The sequence below is a fragment of the Lycorma delicatula genome, chromosome 13 (genome assembly GCF_047948215.1).
Source record: "Lycorma delicatula isolate Av1 chromosome 13, ASM4794821v1, whole genome shotgun sequence".
In the NCBI taxonomy this organism is placed as follows: Eukaryota; Metazoa; Arthropoda; class Insecta; order Hemiptera; family Fulgoridae; genus Lycorma; species Lycorma delicatula.
The window spans coordinates 4,289,045-4,313,938 of record NC_134467.1 but is presented as its reverse complement, the minus strand read 5'-3'; the positions used below and the strand labels follow the sequence as shown (position 1 = coordinate 4,313,938).

The following is a 24,894-nucleotide window of genomic DNA, read 5'->3' as shown; positions in this document are numbered from 1 at the left end:
CAAAACACTGGGTTTCGAATAGGGCTTGAATGGGCTTATTTATGATGTGACCACAAAACCTTGGAATGCTCAAATATTTACTGGTAATCCACGAATAAACTTCCCAACTGATGACCCTAACAATGTAAATTCTTTACGCCAAAAATTTCTTAAAAAAAAAAAAATAATACTAAACCAGTATTTGAGATTTCAGCTATAGAATCCAACTGATAATGATGAGATGCTTTTGTTTCTAATTGTATATATGCTGTCAGAAATTATTTGGAAGCCACAAATCAAAAATCAAAAGCCAAAATTTGGAAGCCAAAAACAAAAGTTATCATACAAACAAGCCCCTTTTTACAGTTATTGTATTTGGAAAAATTTTATACCATAAGGGTCAAACTTCTGTTACATTTCTTACATTTTACTGTGATAATAACTAGCCCATCTCCAAAAAAATAAACCAATTATTTTAACATCTGTTACCTTTATAATAAATTCATATACACCTGAAAAAAATTTAGCAGTTTATGAAAGTTTACCACTGCAGAAAGGCAGGCTAAGTAAGCTTCATTCAATTTATTAAAACAAAAAGGACACACTTTGGCATTAAGACATATGTTATTTCAGTCAGAAAAAAGTTATAATTATAAACGTGATTGTTTATGTAAGTGGAGACAAAGAAATTATAAAAAAACCCAAATCATGGCAATAAGAAAGCACTTACTGAGCAAATTGTTGAAATTCATTATAAAGTCATTTACCAAAAGAGGTAGGTCGTCTGTAGAAGATGATCTTATGAGAGTCTGTGAAATTTCAAGACGTATATTCCAGATACAGATAAAACCTACACAGAACAAGTTGTGCTGTTTGTTATACAAGCAACATAAGAGAGGAATCGCAATATTATTGCTGCGAATGTGATGTTGATGTTTGTCCCTAGTTTTAGACATTTCCACACTAAGAAGGAATAAAAAAAATATTTCTTAAAAATCTTTCAATATTTTAAAAACATTAAAATTCATTAAAAAAAAAAAAATTATTTATAACAAGTTTTAAATTGAAATATGATAACAGCAGATTGGCAAGTGCGAATATAAATTGTTACTGTGTGATCTTGAACTCTTGCCTAAATTTATAAACACTTACAAACTATTTTCATTCAAAAAAAGTTTTAATTAATTTTTCAGGTAAAGTGTTCATCTGTATCATATGCTTTTTTATTGTGAGAAAAATATACATAGAAAATGTTTATCACATCCTTCAGTCATCATAATTCATTATTATATATATAATTTTTTTTTCGTAAGAAAGCTACCTATTATATTGGGTACCATGATTCGACTTCTGGAAAATTTTGACATATCTTCGTATTTCACATCCGCCAGACCCCAAAACCACTGTCAGTTCAAAAGTTTATAAATATATATATATTTTTATTAAATCAACCAAAGTACAGAATTTATAAAGTAGGAAGACTTATCTAATTTCACTATATATGCAGGAGTGCTTTCATGATTTACTCGCATCATCGGCTGTACTACATATTCATTTCAAATTACATTACAAACTTCGTAAAATATAATAACATATCAGGCATTTATTTATTTTTTTTAACATTAATAATTAAATTTTAATTAAATCTTAAAAATATTTACGTATGTAAAAATATGATGTCAAGGCAAAAAATCAACTTAAAATTAAAAATCCAGCAATTATTAAAAAATTATAAAGCAATTATGCAGGTTGTCCATTTAACTGAACTTACTTTACATTACTGATTGAAATATATTAAATTATGAATCACATCAAAATAGATGGTGGTGCCATCTACTGCAGCTTTCAAAATACTGTCACCCTCATATTCTGTCTGAAGTTTGATCATATTAAATCTATTTTTATGTATATATGTATATTGTTCTGAGAGGATCTGATGGTCTGGATTGGGTAGCGATTACGAAAGAGAAAAAAACAATAAAACCGCACATCAACATTATTTAAAATTTGTTAAATTTATAATTATACCAGAAACGCAAGAAGAGTTTATGCATCAACTAACTGCAAAATCAAGCCATGAGGGTGGAAATGGAGGTAGGCTTTTTCGAAAAAACATATTATCGCTATAACCTTCTTATTAAGTAAAATATCAAATTTGTTTCAAACTCCTACTATTCTTTGGATAAGGGCCTAAAATTTATGTAAGTAAAGTTTTTTGATCACCAACCATTGGCCCGGAGGGTGGAAAACATGAGGTTTTAAAGACAAAAAAAAATCATACCTCCCTTCATAGGCAAAGTATCGAATCGGTTTAAAGTGGTTGTTAGTCCTCTAAATATTACCTAAAACTTTTGTCAGAAACAATTTTTGATATGACCAACCCTTACGGCAAGGGATGACCAAAATGTTGCTGGAATTGTAAGAAGATGAGGCTTGTCATATGCTAAAAATCTGCAACTTTTTTTTACATGTAACCTTTGTCATATTGAGTAAATTCACAGTCTTTATTAACTTTAAGGTGGAAATCTTTTTAATCCCCAACTTAACACTTTTGTGAAATCTACCTCCGCTTACCTGCATGCCGAAAGCGATTTTTTTTTACATTGCATAAGAAAAGTATAAAAATAGAAACTTAAATTAGTTTTTTTTATCATATTCATTGCATAAAAGAACATAACATGATTTTCTGCTAAAATAAAGAACCGTTAAGGGGTTAAAAAAGAATTATAATGGTACAATTAAAAATTTTTAATTGCTAAAACCGATAGAAAATTCCAACAATTAAGATAAAAATAGACCAAAAAAAGAAAATTGTTTTATTGTTTTAATATAAATTTACTGAATGTATGCAGATAGATCAGAGAGGATATGAAGGAAATTGGCCTTACACCAGAAGACACCACAGATAAGATAAAATTAAACAAGAAAAGAACAAAAACACTCACAACAAACATTTTCTATACTAGAAAGGGCACAAAGATCAGAACATATGATAAAAGTACTGGGAAGACTTAAAGGCCTAAACAGTCCCGTAGAAGAGACGTGGATAATGGACTTATATTGACTGACTATATTCTAAAAATTTTAATGTAATTTGTTCAACTTGTGAACAATAAAGCAACCCCACCACGGTTCAACTCCAACCATCAAAGTAAACTAGTATACACTGTTTTTATGTCTTACATCCACTAGTTTTTAAATCCATGTAAAAAACTTACCTAACTAGGATTTGAACCTGAGAACCTTCAACATCGAAAATCAGCTGTTGAACAACTGATTTGCAATGAGTTTACCAGCCTGGTGGGCTAAATATATATAATGAGTTAAGAGACGGCCTGTACAGAGTCCAAAACTACGTATTAGGTAATAATAATTAAATGATAATACAGTGGGACACCAACTTTCCAGATGTGCAACTAACTGGACTGCTTAAATCCAGACTAGTAAATTAAAAAAAAAAAACAAAAAACTAATGCATTATATGAAAAACTTAAAACATTAGTCAAATAAATCTTTACTACAACAAAATTTTTTTTTATTAATCTTTCTATCTCTTTTTTCTTACATTGTACATATGTTCCAAATTTCTTTTTTTCTTTTACTGAAATACGTTTATTTTTATTTCTTTACTTTGTGTTTCCTATTAAAAATTGAATATGTGCAGTACATATGATAAAACGATTTTAAGATTTGGCCTTCAAAGGTCCATCTGGGTAATTGTTGTTCCACTGCAGGCAAAATGTAACACCCTTACCACTTTATTTTCGACTTTTAAATTTTCTAATTTAACTACGTTGGACTCTTCAATTGCTAAAGGATCTTTTTCAATATCACCATTAATATCAAGCGGTTCCTCTTTCAGTTGTACAAAACGTATTTGCTGTAATAAAAAACAATTAATTAATGCTACAAAATAAATAATATGTTTATATTATTTTGTATAATTTATAAAATAAACATAAATTGTACCTTTAATTCACTTTCACAGTGCAGCCAGTGTTAAATTATTATTATTACGTGACTTTAATGTGCCAGGTTTTATATGGGGAAAACTTAGAAAATGATTCTTTTGCTATGTGTTATCATCCAAATTTAAATGTTAAAATGTTGCTACTTACCTTACAGATTTTTCAACAAACTGCTGTAATCTTTTACAGTCATTCAATTTGTTAAACTGATGCAGTATTTCTCATGATTTAGTTTTTTCCTAATCTTATTGATATTAGTGTTAATATTGCTTACGGTGAAATTTTTATCGTGTTAAATACCATTAACCTTTAGAGATAACTACTTAAGATTATGAATTCTAATCTTTTATCTCATAAATACTAATTAGATTATACAAATATTCATTTTGTTAAGATATTTTTCCACAATATTTTAAGACAATTTTCAGTATTTACTAAATAAAAGTTTGATTGCAAATAATATTTGTTTTTTATATCACCACATAAGACTGAATGAAGTTTGTACAAGGAACATGGAAATTGAATTTTGTAGCGTATGAAAAATACCATGCCTGACAAGGATTTGATGCTGATCATTGATATAGAAATTTTTGCTGAGGAATTGCAACTTCTTATTAATATTTTTGATAGTCATGTCCAAAATGTAATTTTTCAAATGGTTTTCTAGCAAACCTATCACAATTATTAAAAGAAAAAAATTGCATAAGCTTCAAAAACAATACAGATCTACTTATTATTACGAATTATTTAAGAACAAAATTAAGAATTATAATAAAAAGAATTATTAATTAAGATTTTAATTAAGAATTATTAATTATAACATTAAAGTTAAGGAATCTTTATCTAATCATTGCAAAGATTTTTTTAAATTTGTTGATAAAAATGACTGTAGATCTTCTCAATCTCGTATGCATTTTGAAAATAAGAATGCTGATAAGGGCGTTGATATTGCAGAGCTTTTTACTAAAATATTTGGGAATGTCTATACAAAGAATGATTTTTCCTAGATTAAATTACATTTAACTGTGATCGCTGCAGTAACATTATTCTGAGAATGATGTTGAAGCTGATTTAATAATTTTTTCATGGGCCCAGAAAATATTTATCCTCTTTTAGAGAAGAACTGCTCTGCCTTTTTTGTACAGTTTTTAACCAAGTTCGTAAATTGTTCTTTGAATACAATTATTAGATAAGTTAGTTTGTATGAAATTACAACTTGCATAAATAAATTTGCAGTTCCTGAAAAACACGATTTTCAGAAGGTAAATCTTTGCAAACAAACTTGTATGAACACACACACACACACACATATATATATATATATATATATATACTTATTATAATAATGTTGATGATGATGGTTATTATCTTGATGCAATTTATACTAATTTTTGTAGCGTCGCTGATATAGTTAATATCAAATTACTTATTAGAAAACTTGGTGCATGTGGATTTAATAATAAATAGTTGTCTTGGATACAATCGTTTTGTTCAAAATGAATTCTGTATGTTAAAAATGATAATTTTACCTCTAACCCTACTTATGTTAGATCTAGAATAAGACAAGGGGTTCGCCAATAATAAGGCATTTGAGTTCTAGTTTTTGTAATATTTATAAAGGAATGAGTTTAATTATACGATTTTCACCTTTATTATTGTGGTTGATATGAAATTTGTAGGCAAATTACAAATCTAGTTTATACTCAATTACTTCAAATCGACTTAAACTCTGTAAAAATATGTGACTTATTTTCATATTCAATTTGTAAGGTTTGCAAATGTTGATTAATTGTTTACTGAATAACACTACTTAAATCAGAGGACAGATTTAATATTTTCCTATAAAATTTTGAGTTATTTTGACTATCCTAATTTACTGCAACCTTATGACTTTCATATACCAACTAGATTGCTTGGCCACAATTTTCAATATTTTTATATTTCAATCATAGATCACCTAATACCATCTTTACTATGTAAAATAGACTTAACCTGGCTAAACATTTATAATAGTAGATTAAGTACCATTAATTAAGTACATCAAAAATAATTGTAAAATTTTAGCAAGCACATAGAAAAATCATTAAACTACCAACAACCCGACCGAGGTAAGATTTCAATTCCAAAATCCAGCAACAGGAACTGAAAAATCCAAACCATCAAATGAAATAAAAATAGACAAAATCATACAAAAATTAAGCAACAAGGAAACAGGAGATGGCTTCATTGCAGCAGGATTACAGAAACAATCATGAAACACACCACTAAATAAAATTGGGTCTGTAATTGAAAGGAATTGCAACTAACTGCTTAGCCTTCAATGATGGTATTACAATTTTCTTGGAGAACCTCAAAAAGGCAGCAAAACAATAAACCACCTAAAATAAATTGCAGGGAAAATAAGGCTAAAAATATTTCAAAAAGGCAGAATTCATGACCAACCAATCAAGATTCTCCCAAGTTCCTAAAAACAAAATATGGAAAAATCAATAAAGTCAACAAACTTAAATATACAGGAGTAAAATCCAAATTAATGGTTTAGATAAAGAAGCCAATCAAACAAGAATGAGAAAAATAAAATTAGCCTACCAACTGACAAATAATATTTTCAACAACTGAACATCTTAATAGACACCAAAATCACGCACTAAAATTCAGTAATCAAACCAAAGGACATATTTGCATCAGATGCATCCTCAGTTTGAAATCAAATAAAATAAATGGAAATATTTGAAGGAAACAGTACAATATTCAGAAAATCAGTTAAAATTTCAAGGATTTCAAAGAAAACAAGGAAAAAGGAACATTTGGTCAGAAGAGAGAAGCCAAAAATAAAGCAAACGAATGAAGAACTGTTGGAACACCAGGGACGAAAATACACATCAGAAAGAGAAATGAATTCAAAATATTGCTTCATGATTCTCATTCGGCAAAACATACAAAAAAGATTTAAAAAATTCTTACATGCTCAGATGACATAACAGCTTCAGTCATGTAATGTGGTAAAAACACGCTTGTCATTCCTGTTATGTTATCCTGTTCAATCTGTAATTTAACATTTGTATTAAGAGGTAGAGCTTCATTAATAAAAGTATTGTTTACAGGCCCATTCATTATCTGTAAAAAAATCCAACAAAACAGGAACAAAAATTAGAATAAATATCCATAATAAAAAAAAAAACTGTTCATAAACATCTCTTTAATTCCTTAATGATTGTTTCTGGTTTATGTTTTATGGTGGTGGTGAGATATTTGATAACTGACGAAAGCTTTCTTAATTAAAAAGATAAGAACAGAATAAGAGGTGAATAACATTACACATTGATTGCCATGTGCTCCATATGTGGCTCACATGAAGTCTGTGAGGCCATGTGTAACGGCCCTTGGCTCTGATTCTTTGAATCAGAAGCCGTTTGAACTACATATGGCACATATGCATATCCTTACAAGAAGGCATCATGAGTCATGAACCTTATATGGCTTGCAACTGATTTTTTTTTATATTGGAATGTGTAGTTGCAGCCTCACAGTTAGCAGCACAAACATTAGCTTTCCAGAAATTTCATGCTGGGAGTAGTGATGACATGATGAATCCAGCTGCTTACATATGAGTGAAACAATGAATGCAATTATGTTTATATTCTGTTATAACATAAATAAATACTGATTTAACGCCATAAAAGCTGAAACTATTGAACTTAAGTTTTTATTATCTTGTTATATTATTTTGTGATGAAACAAGTGTCATTAACAAGTAACAAATTATAAGAACGGGTATAAAGTTGAACCGTTAAGCTAATGAACCCCATTAAGGTAAATAAAGGCGATTCCAAATTGCATGGCAATCTCTCAGGATATGATTCTATAGCCAAAAATAAGAAAAAAAAGGTTCTAATAAACATAGATCAGAAAATGGTTTGTTAGCAAGTTTTGGCTTGCAAGACACTTAGCCCTGCTTTCTACTTCTTCTGTGAACTTAAACCACACTAAAATTCTTGGGAAACAAATTTATCTCACGATAAATTTGGTGCTTCCTTATGGTTTTTGATCTAAGAAATTGAATAAAAGTGACCTCTACATCACTTAGATTTGAATCTGTCTGATTCTCTTAGTAATTCAGCTGATATAAATAATGGCAGCAACACTCAGATTTCTTGTATTCTTGATCAAACTAAGAGTATCTTGGAACGTGCGCCACTGGAGCCTCCAACACTCCACATAAATGATAAATCTTGGTAAAATGTTGAATATAAAGCAAGGTCTGTTGTATTCTAACAAGGTTGGCAAACTAATATACTGAAACAGATCCAAGATTATTCTTAGAATGTTCCATGCTTCAAATAATGAAAATGCACTGGAAGGTGACACTGTAAAAAGTTCAACAACTCATCGAATTGCTTCTCCAAAGTTTCAAGATGCAATGAATCCCCAGGAAGAGATGTGCAAGAATAAATAACTCCTCTCAGGAGTTATTTATTTATATTGTCTTATGTCAATACTGTCCAAACAAAAGACATAGGCATGGGGTGAAACTTTTCAAATTATGCCTTGTCTGTGGATACACATGGAATCTCATGATATCTGCTGGAAAAAAGGCAATTTCAGGTAAAGAGGTTCCAGAAAGATGTGTTGAAGCTTCCTGGACCATTACTTGGTGCTGGATGAACACTTTACTGAAAAAAATTAAAACATAAGTGTATTGATGGGATTCTGAATTACTTTGTTATACACATCTAGCTGGGACCTGAAATAACACTTTTAGGAAAAACAATAGAGGAGCTTAGCTGTCAAGAATATTTCCCTTATACTGAGAAAGCTTGTGCTGTCTCAGAAGACCCGGGGTTCTTAAGGGAACTAGGTCTAAATTTCGATGTATAAAATTTTAGTGGGAAAGTTTGTTGTTGAGGTTATTAGTACAGATGAGACATTCAGAAAGTGGCTCTTTAATAGTTAGATCTAGGCGCGGGATCTTCGTTCCGCGGTTAGGCTTCTAGCTTAGTTCCTGAGGGCGACGTGGTAGCTGCAGGTATCTGTTGTCTTCATTCTGAAGACATAAACACGTAAAACTATCTCGGGGTGAATTTTACCGATGCAGATGTCCCTCGGGGCATCTGGCATCTCTGCGGGGCCTGGACTGAAAGCTGTGGTGCGCAATCAGTTTGAGGGTGAGAAGATGTCCTCCGTTAAAGCCACTACTGGCTAGTAACGGAGGGGGTGGTGTAGCGACCAGACACGCTACGAGGTGGGATCTTCTTCCCTGGGGGGGGGGGGGGGATCGAGATGTCTCAGAAGACCCTGGTTTGTTGAGAAAATATCATGAAAGGTTGAGGCATCAAAGAATGAGCTATGTTTAATTATTTCTGAAGGACCGTAGAATTGAAGTTCAGTATGACAGTGAATTCTATGTTTCGGGAAAAAATCATAAAATGTCATATGGTAAAAGTTAAAATCCTTACTTCGGTGAGTGAACTGGTGTATGCTGATGTCTATATTTCCATGGGGTAAACGACATTTACGGTTACAGACATTATTTAGTTTTTAAATACAACAATACAACTTACCTTTTGAGAAGAAAAAGTTGCTTTATTTTATTGAAATGGTGATTACCCAAGCTACACTAAAATTGAAAGAGCTTCATACTGACAAGGAATTTGATAATGCAGTTCAGAAATAAAACTAAAGATATAGGTTTCAAGCATTCTATGATTACATCTTATTCTTCACAACAATCTGGAGTAGATGAGAGAGAAAACAGAATCATTTGTGAGTGATAAGATCCAGGTTGCACTCTGCACTCCCACTTACCTAAATCGCTCAAGAGTGAAGCAGTCCTTTCTGTTACATATACATTGAATAGAACAGCACCAACAAAATTGAAAGGAAAAAGGCCCCTGTTGAGTTATTTCTGAAAAGTAAAGTGAATATCAGTCATCTAACAATTTTTGGAAATGAATGCTTTGTTTGGATTATGAACCAGACAAAAAGAAAATTTGATGCAAAATCATTAAAGGGTATACCGTTGGTTATGCAGACTGCAATTATAAAGTTCATTTTCTGGATAAGTAAAAGATTGTCTGCAGGGATATTAAGTTTAGACCAAAAACATTACAAGAATCTAACTCATAACTTTTCTTACATACTAAGTAAAGACTACCTGAAAAAGCCAGAGAGAGCTGATTCTTGAAGAAGGATCAACAGATGAAAATTTGATTCCTCTTGCAGTAGCAACAGATAATGAGGATAGATACCATTTAATTAACCAGGACAATAAAGAAACGTTCCAGGTATCAAAAGGAGGAATACTTTTTTTTTCCTATTAAACACCTTCAAATTATAAAGAGACTATGCAGAGCTTCTGAATGGAAGAAAGCGATAGATGAAGAAATAAATTCTCTTCATCAGAATCAAACATGGCAGCTAGAGAAGCCTCCAGACTGCCAACGGTTGATGGGTGTTAGCTGTCAAGGCTGATTCGAATGACATCATTAAATATAAAGCAAGACTAGTTGCTAAGGTCTATTGACAGCATCCAGGGATTGGTTATTTTTTTGAAATTCAAGCCCTGTTTCCTGCTTAAAGACAGTCAGGGACTTTTACCTTACTCACTGCAAAAAAGATGAAACATAAAGCTTTTTGATGTGAAGATTTCCTCATTGGACAATTAAAGAAGAATGTGTTCATGCGATAACTTCAAGGCTGTAAGATGGAACAAAAAAAAGTGGAAACTATGGAAAAGTTTCTATGGCCTTAAGCTTCAAAATGTTGATAAAAATGCCTAACAGGCTTCTTATAGCATTTCGGTCTAGAAGAAAGCAAGACAGATCCTTGCATGTATCACTGTAAAGAAATTGTGGTGGATTTCACGTTGATGACAGTCTTACTGTAAAAAAATAACATGAGCTTAATTACATTCTCGGTTTGAATTAAAATCACATGAAGTGAAGTGGAAAATTATCTTGGGATAAACATTACTGTTAACAGGAAAATTTATAAAAATGGACCAGTTAGTATATGCAAAGTTAATTCTACAAAAATATGGATTTAGCAACTGTAAAGTTTATTTTTACCACCTGAACTTGGCTGGAAACCTGGAAACTCTCCTCTAATCTCCAATGGTGAACATTACAGGGAAATGGTTGGAACAACACCAGATGTTTTGTCTTCAATATTGCATCTAGAACACAGAATCAAGCAATAAATGCCCATTTTAATTTGGTAACAAGAATTTTCTGATATCTGAAATCTATTCCTGAAGATGGCATTAGATAGAGTAAAACAACCAGTAGGAAAATTGAAGCATTACAGTGATGCCAACATGTTAGTGACAAAGTCACAAGAAGATAGACTAGTCGAACTTTCCTTAAATATTCTGCTAGACTGGTTACGTGGAAAAGTAGATTACACAAATGTGCATCATTCTCAAATGGTTGGCTTGGCTTAACATCTAATTAATGGAAGTTGGTGCACTTTATGTCAATTCAAAGCCAACTCACTTAATAGATAATCTAAGGGCCGTTAAACTTACAAATAACCAGATGCTCCACAACAAATCTAAACTGGATGCCATTAAGTGAGGAAGCTACATTCCACCTAGAAAATAGACAGCAGATACATTTACAAAAGGATTATCATCTGGTTAAAAGAATGAAGACTCATGGGAATGAAAATTAAATGTTAATTATAAACTTCTGAGAACTTGAAATATGAACATTGGAGGGGGGGGGGATAATCAAGGAGTATTAATATTTATTACAATGTTTATATGTACTTATTTGTTTAAAATATTACTTACAAATTATACTTTTGTGAGTTGGTATTTAATTTCAGAGGTTTTTAATAGAATATATAGTTTGCAATATTAAGTAAGCATAAAGATTACACATTATGATGTACTATTATGTATCTAATGAACACCTGTATATAACGAAAAGCATTATATACATTATAATGTATATAATGCTTTTCTTTCCTTTGAGTGTCACAATATTTTTTTAACTAGTTGTTTTTTTTATTAGTATCGGAAAATAATGGATAAGAAAATAAGTATTACAATTTCCAATATAACAGAAAGAAAATATTAATCAATTTATAAATCATTAATACCTATCCTGTGACCACAATAAATGAATTTTTTTAATAACACGTCGCTTACATAAAAGATTTTACAACGAACTCAGATGAATTTACATCAGATAAAACCCACACTGCCGATTCAATACAAAAAAGAAATTAAACTTTATTAATTTAAATTGAATAGTTTAAAATTACTTACTCATATAAACAAATAATACCCCAAACAAAAAACAATACTGAAATTAGAATATAAATCTTTCCGTTACAACCGTGCCAAACCAACGTTAAGCTTGCATGTGTTAATCAATGATGCCAACACAAGCAATTTTATACAAGACATGATCTATGTTGGAGGAATAAAATAATAAAAAATATATATATATATATTACACAACAGATTTATTAAATAATTTTCCATTCAATAACCATTTAAAGTGGTTTATGCATAAAAAATTATTGAAATTTTCATGAAATTTTTAGAAACTATTGTTTTTTTTTAATTTATTAGAAAAAAAATGGGGCGAAATTTAATAGTAATAATAATGTTTTAGTTGCACAAAAAAGTTATACAACACAAAAACCAAGGTAAACATAAAAATACAAATAACATTTTCGTTACTAAATTAAACAACCAATAATTATTTTTAATAGCTTTACAGATTCTGGTCCACGATGACATTAATTTCACAATATGAACTTCTACAATGACAAACCGACCTAAATTTTATATTTTTTATAAAAACATACTTCAAATATTTTAAAAGTGATGAGGTTTTTCGTTGGTGGAGGGAAAATCTTTAACAGACACCAACCGCCGGCACAGATGATTATATCGAGCTCTAACCGTCCACTTCACTACTCTAACGAGCATGATATCTATTATGTTGTTAGTGTTTAACGGATTTGTTACCGCCTTTGGATTCGTCCAACCAACGTACACAAAGATCACGTGATCGACATTAAAGATACCACTAAACGGGCAAATTTCTTATACGCTGCTCTACGTGGTGTACAGATTCGATCTGAAGCAGCCACAACCCAACAAGAACTATCTTTCTTGCAGCTGTTTTAACTGGCGTCAGCTGACATTAGGCGATTTTTTTTTAAATTCAATATTATATTTTAGAATATGATCAAAATAAATAACAGCCGATATACATTTTTTTTAATGCAATTAGATAACTATAATCTGTTCGTTCAGGACAATGTTTAAATGAGTTGATTGAATATTAGCAAATGTCATGAAGGAGAAAACCTTAACAAAATCCTCATTACTGCCAAGAACAACAATGATCTTGAAGACACCACCGTCAGAAGCACGCCATATACCTTACTTTTTCCTGTTTAACTTCGAGGAATAACCGTCAGATATTACTTTAGAGGTGATATGCATAAATGTAAGTGAAGTGTACTCTTGTACAGTCTCAAGTCGACCATTTCCGAGATGTGTGGTTAATTGAAATCCAACCACCAAAGAACACCAGTATCCACGATCTAGCATTCAAATCCGGTAAAAATAACTGACTTTACTAGGACTTGAACTCTCGACTACCAAATCAGCTGATGTGGAAAGACGCGTTCACCACTACACCAACTCGGTGGGTTGAAAGAAATATTTTTCTTTCTTTCTTTTTCCCGTTTAGCCTCCGGTAACTACCGTTCAGATAATACTTCAGAGGATGATATGTAAATGAATTGTAGTCTTGTACAGTCTCAGATCGACCGTTTGCGAGATGTGCGGTTAAATGAAACCCAACCACCAAAGATACAGGTATTCACGATCTAGTATTCAAATCCGTACAAAAGTAACTGCCATTACTAAGACTTGAAAGCTGGAACTTTCGACTTCCAAATCAGCTGATTCGCAAATGTGATTACCAATTTATCATTATCAAACAAAACTTTGTATGCGGATGATTATGATGAATTTGAAGCAACAGAAGTTGTTCATCAAAAGCGGTGGGGGTAAACCCACCACGGCTAATGTGATATCATAAAGATATAAGAAAGTTGCGTCACATAACATACGCAGTTCAGAATTCGTCATGGAAGAAGTTATGGCGTATCACGGCTTCTTCGGCAACCGTGGTGAGTTTATAGTTAAAGAACTCTCTGTCGTCGGTGATGCTATATGATTCTTCATTTTTGTTCGAGGTCCGAGTTGAAATCGAAATACAGGCGGATGACTGGTTAAAAGAAAAATTTTCACTAAATCGATCGGCATTACGGCAACACTATTCAGTGAAGAAATTACGAAGGGGTTAATTTTATTAAACTACACGCGGAGGGCAAGCATTCCCTATCACCGGTTTAGTTACTTAAAGAGAAGCGAAAAATTTTGGGTTGTTTCAGCTGCGATTAGATTGTAATTTGTGACTCGGGGTGTCCCGTAAGGGGTTTGTGTCAGGTCAGGGGACAGTCTTGTTTCCGGTATACGTAAATAATTTACGTCCGGGAAAGCTTAAGTGTTCTCAGATGATGTCCTTAGTTACAAGGCAGAATTAAGTTGCCGAGAAACTGAAGATATCGGTTTAACGCTAACTGTACGGTGCTTAGCGACAACAAAATTTGTGATTTTTAAAGTTAAGATACCAAATTTGATTAAGCATTATATTTACGATGTCAGAATCGTATCCAAAAGCTTGAACTAATCGTGTTAACCGTACTGCGATACGATTTAATTACGCGATTTTTAACATGCGATACACGAAACAGACCTGAAATCAGAATTTGTTCATCAGTGTTTTTGAAAAATTAAAAATTTAAATCGTTGATATAATTCGACGCGTTATCGAACGCGCGATGTTTTTTTTATTTTATACGATTACTTAATGCATTCTGTATATATTTTTAATACTATCGAGAGGTTGAAACCGTAAGTCGTAACACAAACATCAAGAATCGTGACATCATACATCTCTGTTGAAGGGTACACGAACAAGAATAATCGGGTCTGTACGATTGAAAACAACAGAAAGGTTTATTTGGCGTTGCTAGCTTACTTTTACGGTATAATCTCTTCGGTCGGTGAGAAAACGAACAGCGAAGTCAATCGCCTTTTAAGCGTGTAAATGATAAACGCGTCCGGCGGCGAGCAGTTTACTGTAAAATAACAAAATCTGATGTGGACAACACATGACTTCATTGTACGCCTATTTAAAAATTTTATTTCGTTAGAAACTTCTGATATTTTTTATTTATAATTTTTTTTTGTCTTCAGTCATTTGACTGGTTTGATGCAGCTCTCCAAGATTCCCTATCTAGTGCTAGTCGTTTCATTTCAGTATACCCTCTACATCCTACATCCCCAACAATTTGTTTTACGTATTCCAAACGTGGCCTGCCTACACAATTTTTCCCTTCTACCTGTCCTTCCAATATTAACGCGACTATTCCAGGATGCCTTAGTATGTGGCCTATAAGTCTGTCTCTTCTTTTAACTATATTTTTCCAAACGCTTCTTTCTTCATCTATTTGCCGCAATACCTCTTCATTTGTCACTTTATTTTTTATTATTATTTAATTATTCATCGTAGAATTTTTTTTACAATGAAAGGTTAATAATTACTAATAAATCAATCAATATATTTAAATTAAAACAAACACTAAAAAAGGAGATGAAGTCTGATTCGAACTGATGTGCCTTCCCTTGTAAGAAACAAATATTCCATTAATAAAAATTTTATTTGGTTACAACTATGGAACAGATGAAAATAAGTATCTGTTATGATATCGTTGAAAACCTCTCGATGAGGGCTTATTAGTACAGTTAAGAAAAAAGCCAAGATCCAGATTTTTTTTGGATTTTGATTTAGTCGATTGCAATCAAATGGGAGGTGCACAAATAGATGTTTTAACAGTCCTAAATCCAAAATTTCAACATCCTACGTATAATCGTTTTTGAGTTATGCGCCAAACATACATCACATCGAAACTAGTCAAAATGGATATTTCAGTTGAAATCTGACATTTTTCGCGATCACAATACTCCCTTTACTTCATACAAGTAAGTAGCAAGAAAAAATTACATCTTTAATTAAAATGCGGGTGTAGATATAAAAGTAATACCTCTTTTGTTAGGCTTACGGTTAGGGTACAATGAATATATTTTATTTTGAACGGGGCCGCTAAGCAAGGGATCAGCATCGCACGATAAACTTCAGAACTTAACTCCCAGTGAAAAAAAAATTATTCATTTTAACTGGAAACAAATACAAAATATTTATACCTCTACTTCAAATCAAACCGCGATTAATAAAAAAATTATAAAATGCAAGGACAGTCGAGGATTCTTTTGCGCAAGACAGAAATTCCCAAAGTAAGCGAATCAAAAATTAAAGGGATTTCTGTCATCCCGCAAATAAGGGAACCGGTCAAAGATGAAATGTTTATCTATGCGTCGACCGATGTAGAATTCAACGCTCAGACAGTGTTTAGAGATACTCGCAAAAGTTTTCTGGGCGTATTTAGGTCAGAAAATTAGCAGGATACTGTAGATAAAATGATACATTCAAACAAGAGCTACGGGATTTAATACGTCACTGTAAGTCAATTTCCTGTATTCACATCTCAATTCTTTGGACAGTAATTGATGAACATCGTGAACATTTCAATAATGGGAAACAAATGGCAAATGAAGTAGTAACGTGCTAGCTGGTTACTGTCGGACTATAATTTGAGATGTATATGCGGCTACCTACAAAAAGAGAGCATCCGATATAAAGTTTTCATGTTGAGCACGTGACATCCCACAGCGTTAGTTATTTTAACTTTTTATAGATTTCTAATGTGTCGTTTGTATTAAACTTAAGGATAGAATAATTCTATTTACACATGTGTAATATAAAAAAATGCGAAGAAAGATATCCCATTTAAAAAAATAAAATCTTTCATTTTGTACATCTGTGAAATGAAATGACTTTCAAATGCTGTTTACGTTTGAAGAATTTAATAAAAAAAATTATAGTTACATTCTATAAATCATTAAAAATTACATATTGTGCAGAATTAGATCGTTATGTAAATCAAATGTATCGCGTAATACAATCGACTCTGTAAAGAATATCATTTTATACTTTTAGTTAACTGTTGTTTTAAGAAATATTTCAATTTTTTAAGTTTAGTTTCTCCGCATTTTTTTTTACTAGAAAAAAATAAAAAAAGAGGATAAGGAAAGGGGAAGCACAGATAAAAGGAAAAAATAATAAAGATAAAATCCTTACGTACAATTAAAACATAATAATATTACATTACATTAATAGTACATTAACGTACCTACACCAAATAAAAATAGGATAAATGACTAATTAGGATTTAGAACTAGAGAATGATCACTCATGTGATTTGCATTGTGAATTACCTTTTTCAAAAAAAAGTAAAGTAGAACACTCACTTATGGATCATGAATTATTAGGATTTATGAAGTTGTTTAAAGTATGAAATAGGGCCGGCAAGAGTTTTTGCATTTTCACTAAAATATTTGAGAAAATTTGACAAATTTTTTATTATATGATTTGTGTTAGTATATATACAAGTAAATAAAATAATTGTTTATCTCCAATTATTTCACGATGATTTCATACAGGTGTTTTATAATGTTCTTCGGAGTTTCAATAATTCATTAACAAAAAACTATTTCACTCATAAGAATAAAACAAGTACTGTAAGAAAGAGTACTTCAAAGGTTTTTCCATATATACTAGGCAGTTAGTAAACCATTTGCTCCCTAGGTGTCGACAGTAGAGAAAATGGCTGCCACAGGAACCGAGAAGTCGTTTTATGTGTTAGGATTTCACTTGTCAAAGTCAGTAATTTCTGTGCGACGTGCGTTTTCGGTTGAAATTTCATAAGGAGCCACCAAGTGACAATTCAATTCGTGCACGGTATAAACAATTCAGTGAAACCGGTTGCTTGTGCAAGTGAGAATCAACCGGTCGTCATCAACCTCATTAGTCAATATGCGAATGTGTGCGTGCAAGTTTCATTTGCAGCCCGTTAAAATCGACTGCGGCTGCAGGCAAAGAATTATGAATTCTGAAAACAAGAGTGTGGAGGGTTCTCCGTAAATGTTTATTATGCAAACCGTACAGTCTTCAATTAATCCGGCGTCTTTCTGATGGAGATAAAACACGTAGGCTCGATTTTTGTTTACAATTAATGGAAAATATGTTCTTAGATGAAGGTTTTCTAAACAAGATAATTTTCAGCGATGAAGCTACTTTCCGTATTAGCGGCAAAGTAAACAGTCATAACGTGTGAGTTTGGGGAACTGAAAACCCACATGCTTATGCAGAACACGTTCAGGATTCTTTGAAAGTAAACTTTTTTGTGCGAATTCTCGTCAGGCAGTGTACTTTCTTTTTTATGGAAACAACAGTAATTGGCATGATATACCTGGATATGTTACAATTATGGCTTACGCCTCAGCTACTCAACGACTTCATTTTCCAGCAAGATGGTTGTCCTGCCCGTTTTCATAACGAGGTTCGACAGTACCTTAACACACATTACCTCTGCGCTGGATAGGACATGCGTCTGAAGAAGACCAACACATTATGCTGTGGGCATCAAGATCGCCATGCAATTTCTTTCTCTGGGGTTACGTGAAAGATAGGTAATGTGTTTATCCCACCGATGCTGCACGATATCGGGAGCTAAAGGATCGCGTAATCAATGGAATCAACTCAATTGAATATGACATGTTAGAACGAGTTTGACAAGAGCTAGACTTTCGTGTTGATGTGTGTTGTGTCTGTACTTTTTTGATTTGGATAGTGTTTTTGAACAACTATAATTAAATAAATTGATGAATTTTGATTTTCGATGTTTTCAACTGATGGCAAACTCTCGCTGAAACCTTAACAATTTTATTGTTTTTGGAGTTTGGAGAGTAATTACAGTTTATGTTTAGTGTAGGTTATGACTTAAACATATAAAACAAAAAAGGAAAAAATTTCTAAATCATTTATTTGTAATCAAAATAATAATAATAATAGTATATAATAATAACCTAGTCATATTAACTACCTACAAATACACCGATTCCTTAATTTAATAAAATTAAATTAAACAATAATATTTATATATTAAATTAGAACCAGAGTGTACAATCGTATATATAATTAATAATATAAACAACTCTGAAAAAGAGAGAGATCGTAGATTTATTATTTTTATGTATAGCCACTTTCATTCAATACTAAAATTAATGTTTTTTATTTTTTTGTAATTTTTTTCTTTTAGTTTATTTTCAAAAATTTATATTTTAAATTGAGGGTAGAAAAGTTATCTATATATTATATATATATCTTTGTATATGAATTTTATCATATAATAAAACAATGAATCATGAATATGAACAATATATGTGAAGTTGAATGGCTGATAAAAACAATTGATTATTTAATAAACAGTAACAAACAAACCAATGAATAAACAAAAAAACAAAATCTATGTCACACAAAAAAATATCACACCTTTTAAAAAATTTTGTTTTCTATTTCAGTTTTTATCATCTCAATAAGATGCACATACTTTTTCTCTTCTTCTTCTTGAACATTCTTTACTTTCATTAATGACTCACATTATTATCTTATATACCAAATCACAATTAATTACTTATGTATATATATATAATATTAGAATTATAAATAATATATATTTATATTACACTATAAGAAGTAACACTTCAATTTTTTTTCTTTTTTTAAAGTAATTTTATTACAAAAGAAAGAATTTCTGTATTTCTTTGCTTTTATTAAAACTTTTCATACTTCTTTTTTTTATTATTAATTCATAATTACTTCTTACTAACTAAATCAGAAATTCAGCGACATTAGTTTCAATTCACTGTAACAAAAAAAAAAAAAAATTATGTGATAAATATAAAAAAATCAGACAATTAAAAAAAATTCTGCGATAAGGTCGGCGATAGTTATACAATAAACACCTTATTAGTAGATTATCTATTCATTTTACGTAATATCAATTATTATAATATTCATGCATATGTATAAAATTATACTTCCTGCTAGTCATATTATTTTAAAGTTGCCACCGGCAACCTTACTGGTGTGCCATTTTGCAGCAAACCGAGCTATTTGTGCCAGCACAAAAATGCTGTGATGTGTTTACGGTTGCGCTTGCCCTCATTTACAGGAAATTTTGAGACATGACTGAATCGGTTACAATATAACATGAACACCTCATTACAAGCCTTGATGATCATACTAAAATCAGGTTCTAATTAACACATTATAGCATGGCAATCCAAAATATAACAAGATTTGAGTACAGATTATATTAACAAGGAATGAAGGTGCGTGTGGGTCCTAAATCAAGAAAGTTGCGAAAGTTTCTGAAGATTTAGGGACATCATATGAACCAAATAAATAGTTTAAGTACATTTACTGTTGCCATGAAGCAAATTCACAAAATAAAAATTTTTTTTCATATTTTGGTTTAATAGTTTTGACCAATAACCGACCAACTTGTGTGATTCAGCAGTTGCTGATAGAGGCTGCCATATATAACGGCAGACAACATTATGATTCATGTTGAAATCATCATAATATAATTTTTTAACGTTGTAGGTATAGCTAGATGGGCATTACAGATAAATGAAAACAATGGAACATGTTGTGGAGAAAAGAGGAAAGTAAAATTTAAAAAAAATGAAATAAACAGTAAAAATTACAAACAACAAAAACCAACATTAAATGATAATTACTGTTAAATTATGAAGAAAAAATAAACCGTATTTCCAATGAATAGAATCTTTTGCAAGCTTTGTAGGCCAGACACACATTTAATAATACATTTTAGGTTTTTTTAGTGTTAAAACATTTTAGTTGTAATGGATTAGAAACTTCACAATTAGATATTATAATATTTCAAGAGTAAATTACGAACGAGGAAGAAATAACAAAATTTTTATTTAAATTAACAGGATGCAACAAAATAAAGATCACAATTGAGCACCAGTGAAGCATGACCGCAGAAAAAACAAATGTATTTCCAGAGGTCACTGATGTGATGAACCGGCAGGCACACAATGTACATATTTACAACAGTACTTATTGTTAAAAAATGTTGGTCTTTTTCTAATAATAATAATTAACAAAACTGTAGGTCAGTGTGATCTGGTATGAATAACTTATAATTATGCTTATAATAATTGCGTTAGCTAACCCTTGTTTAACGAATATTAATCACCGTTCAAAAATATATACTCTTAACACTAATATGAAACGGAATTAACTACTTCGTTGAATTCATAGAAGCACAAACAACAATGATTGCGCAGAATATAGCTGCTGATGCTTTTGGCTATGTTAACGCAAGCAGACAGAGGAGATGATCAGACTAAACTGTCGTAGAAAAAATGTACCAACTTTTTTAAGCATAACTATAATGTTGATTTACAGAACTGCTAGTACATACAGCTTGCTAAGAACATTTTTTTTTGTATCCATAATATTTGAAAATTAAGAAGAGAAACAAACTTGAAAAGGAGAAGTACAAAAAAAACTTAAAATTATATATATATATATATATATATATATATATATATATATATGCTCTCAAAACAATAGAGAGAGCAAATAACAGACTGAGGTGTATGTAACTTGATTTCTTAAATTTCACAGTGGTCTTCGATTCAGTGCCAAAAAGAAGAAAATTTGGAAAGCGATGAAAGCTAATGGGACTTCTAGAAAATTAATAAATTAAATAAGAATGGATACAAATAAGTGTTTGGTATGATTACGATTGAAAGTAAAACATGTGGAATTTTTACATGTTGAAAAATATGCATGAGAACAAAGAACTACAAATTGAGGAATTGGAATTTGAGATCAGTCTCTTACAATCACTTGTAGATTTGTTCTAATAAATGATACAGCAGTCTAATCTTTCGAGTAGTCCTGAAATGGTATACTATATTAAGAAAGGACAAGGTAAGGAGGATTAGTTAGAAAGGAAAACCAACTGGATGATATAAGGTGGAACAATGTTAGTCGGGATAAATTATAAGCTCTTAATACTGCAGATAGCAATTACGATAAAGGTATAAAGACACAAATTATTGAATCAGGAAATTTAACTTAAATATACATCAAATGGTAATATTTCTAAATTGCATGAGCTGAAAATTGATTCTAGGAGAAAAGCATAATTTCAGAATATACACGTAAAATATTTGAAGTGAAGGTAGGCAAAACTAAATAAAATATATAAACATCACAGCAATGTAGGAAGTAGGTATTACTTCCGGTATTACTCACCGGTATGGTGATGGAGATGATAGAGAGGCATGCTTTACAATGATGCAGGCAACTAACATGGAAAGATCGCAAGAATAAACTGAGATTTGTATTTAGGGTGACCAGATGAAAGAATACAAAGTATGTGGAACGATTGAAAGAGGAAAAGATTACAATTTGACAATTGAAGATATTACTTTGGATCTTTTTGATATGATTTGGGTTGCTTTGGAACGGCATGTATCTAGGAAGTTCATTGAAGGGCTGATTCTACAAGGTAAAAGGGACAGATGAAGATTTCCAGCCGCATTTTCTTCTTACCTTTGCTAGGATAACTGACAAAAAGTAAAGTTTCCCTATTCTATTACTGTCACTATTATTATTCAAAATAGTTACCAGGAAAGCCTTGTGTTGGTTGTGTTTGACCCGGTACAGAATACTGAGGGCGGAAATTAGTGAAATTAGCACTATTGAAGCTTCCAGGAAGCGATCCAGACTGGAATCCAGATGGGAACTGACTGCTTATCATACCTGTAAAACATAAAAACAATACAATTAATTTTATACTTTATTCAGATTAAGAATATTGTTATAAATAAGGCCATCAAAAACGTTTTTAATGATAAAAACTATTACAGTATATCTGAGAAGTCTCCTTTTACTCCTTCTTCTTGCGATTAACATGTTGCTACTGTTTTGAAAACTGTGTGGTATTCGATTGTGAAGAAATAATTTCTTTATTGCAGTCAGTGTCCTTGCTGTCAAAGTCACAGAGGGCAAATGATGCCATACACAATTGAATGAACATGAATGCTTCAACAAGGATCCATCTTGTAAAGCAGCGACGCCTGATCGGGAGAAACGTGCACATGCTACCGACAGTATTAAAGATAGGCCGCTTAGTGAATGAAAGATGCGAGGGGAAATGTGTGATGCCATCACAGATTCAATTAGATTTATTTGTAAGGCGGCTGAACTTAATATACTGCAGTCAACAATTCACAATGACGTTAAAAAAGATTTGAATATGAAACCAACATTTTGTGAATGAATTATCGGGCAGATATAGAGACATGACAATGTGAATTGCAGCCTGCCACGCTTTATTAGCATGATTTTATAGATACGGTGTCCTGCATAAGTGTTGTTTTCTGATGAATGCGCAGTTTATCTCAGTTCACAAACCAGGAATGTGATTTTTTGGGTTAAGGAGGATAATCCTAATTTTGGACACGAACTGGAAAGAAATCAATCACATGTCACGATATGGGTTGGGATGGCATTGAGATACTTATTTGGAAATCTTGACTATGAGTAGGGTATAATGGAGCATCTGCATACAGCACATTTTTCACTTTAAGCGCGTAGTTTCCTAAATTAATCATTCTCAGGCTGCTGAACCGGGTGTGATCCACAAGCATCACAAGCTTCATTGCAATGGCTACCACAAAGCACAAACTTCACCAAACCCAACAAATCATTGTGCAGAATGACAAAGAGCTATATATACCGACGACAATATGCAACATTAGAAATGCGTTACAATGTAGGAAACTTTTTCAAGCATAACTCTGGAGATACTTGTTAAGTGCACCCCTGGATGCCAAAGTCAGCGAGGATATGTAAGTGTATAGCTCTGTGCAATCAGTACAATGGTGTATACACAGATCACTGGATAAATAATTTGTAAACACAAGAGTATATAAATGTTTAAAATAGGCACTAAGTCCATCATTCTCGGATATACTGCATAAATGATCTATAATTATATTGGATTAACATGCTTCATAAATTGCAGAATTGTTCGAAGGATTTCAATAACCCATCCCCTTTTCTGAGGAAGTAATATATTTCACAGGGAAAATCCAATTTTAATTCAACAAATATTCAAAAATTTTATTGCATCACAATTTTTGATTTTGATGGTATATGATAACTACCCACCAGGTAATGGCCAAAAAATATTTTTTCATATTTTTAAAAAGTTTTTCTTGAGTCATGCAGCCATTTTTGTCACTTTTTCCATGAGCTGTAGCATTCTTATTTTACATCACACAGAGGGTCAAAAAGGGTTTTTGGAAAAGTAAAGATGAAACTTCATCTTAGTGTACTCAAAATTATTTTTGTTACATAACCAAATCTTGTAATGTTTACTGAAATTACTTTTACAATTGTTGTTGTTTTTTCAAATTTTGGGTCCAAAATAAATAATGAAGGGCTTAGGCTTAGGGTAACAGGTCTGTTTTTTTACTTTTTTAACTCTTATACTAGTAGTACATATAAAAAAATTGCACCTTTACAGTGTCCTTCATAAAAAAAATGGCCGCCAAAAGAAAGGTTTTGAAAATGTCTCATTTTTGGGACCCAAATGGGAAAAGTTGCTCTGACCCATATAGCTATTATACTAAAATGGTTAAGAAATCTCTTAGAGATATCTTTGACACTTTCAACACGCAATACAAATTTAAAATTAATACAAGTCAGAGCACTGTATACAAAATGCTTAAGCAAAACACAAAAAGATGATACAGAAAGTGAATTGGAATGTCAAGATATATTTCAGCCTCAATGTGGTATAGTCGAGTTGGTGAATAAAACTTTTCCAGCACTTT

At 31.5% G+C, this 24,894-nt stretch overlaps 2 protein-coding genes across 17 annotated transcripts in view; both read right to left on the bottom strand.

Moving 5' to 3' along the window:
- The window catches only part of LOC142333658 (uncharacterized), a 46,359-nt gene extending 34,034 nt beyond the window's left edge, over nt 1–12,325 (bottom strand). For 2 of the 5 annotated variants that reach the window (XM_075381042.1, XM_075381046.1), the window contains exons 1-4: nt 12,220–12,325; nt 11,018–11,121; nt 6,912–7,064; nt 3,734–3,859 (exon numbers count right to left, since the gene is read on the bottom strand). In XM_075381042.1, the coding sequence (XP_075237157.1) occupies nt 3,734–3,859; nt 6,912–7,064; nt 11,018–11,121; nt 12,220–12,223 (387 nt within the window). In that variant the 5' untranslated portion in view covers nt 12,224–12,325. Of the gene's footprint in view, nt 1–3,733; nt 3,860–6,911; nt 7,065–9,752; nt 9,853–11,017; nt 11,122–12,219 lie in introns of those variants that run through there. The other 3 variants (XM_075381044.1, XM_075381045.1, XM_075381043.1) reach the window with 3 other exon arrangements.
- A 6,643-nt stretch (nt 12,326–18,968) lies between these two features.
- Mi-2 (chromodomain-helicase-DNA-binding protein Mi-2 homolog) overlaps nt 18,969–24,894 on the bottom strand; it is a 161,370-nt gene continuing 155,444 nt past the window's right edge. For all 12 annotated transcript variants that reach the window (XM_075381508.1, XM_075381511.1, XM_075381514.1 and 9 more), the window contains 2 exons: nt 22,679–22,813; nt 18,969–19,868 (listed from right to left, as the gene is read on the bottom strand). In XM_075381508.1, the coding sequence (XP_075237623.1) occupies nt 19,861–19,868; nt 22,679–22,813 (143 nt within the window). In that variant the 3' untranslated portion in view covers nt 18,969–19,860. The remainder of the gene's footprint in view (nt 19,869–22,678; nt 22,814–24,894) is intronic.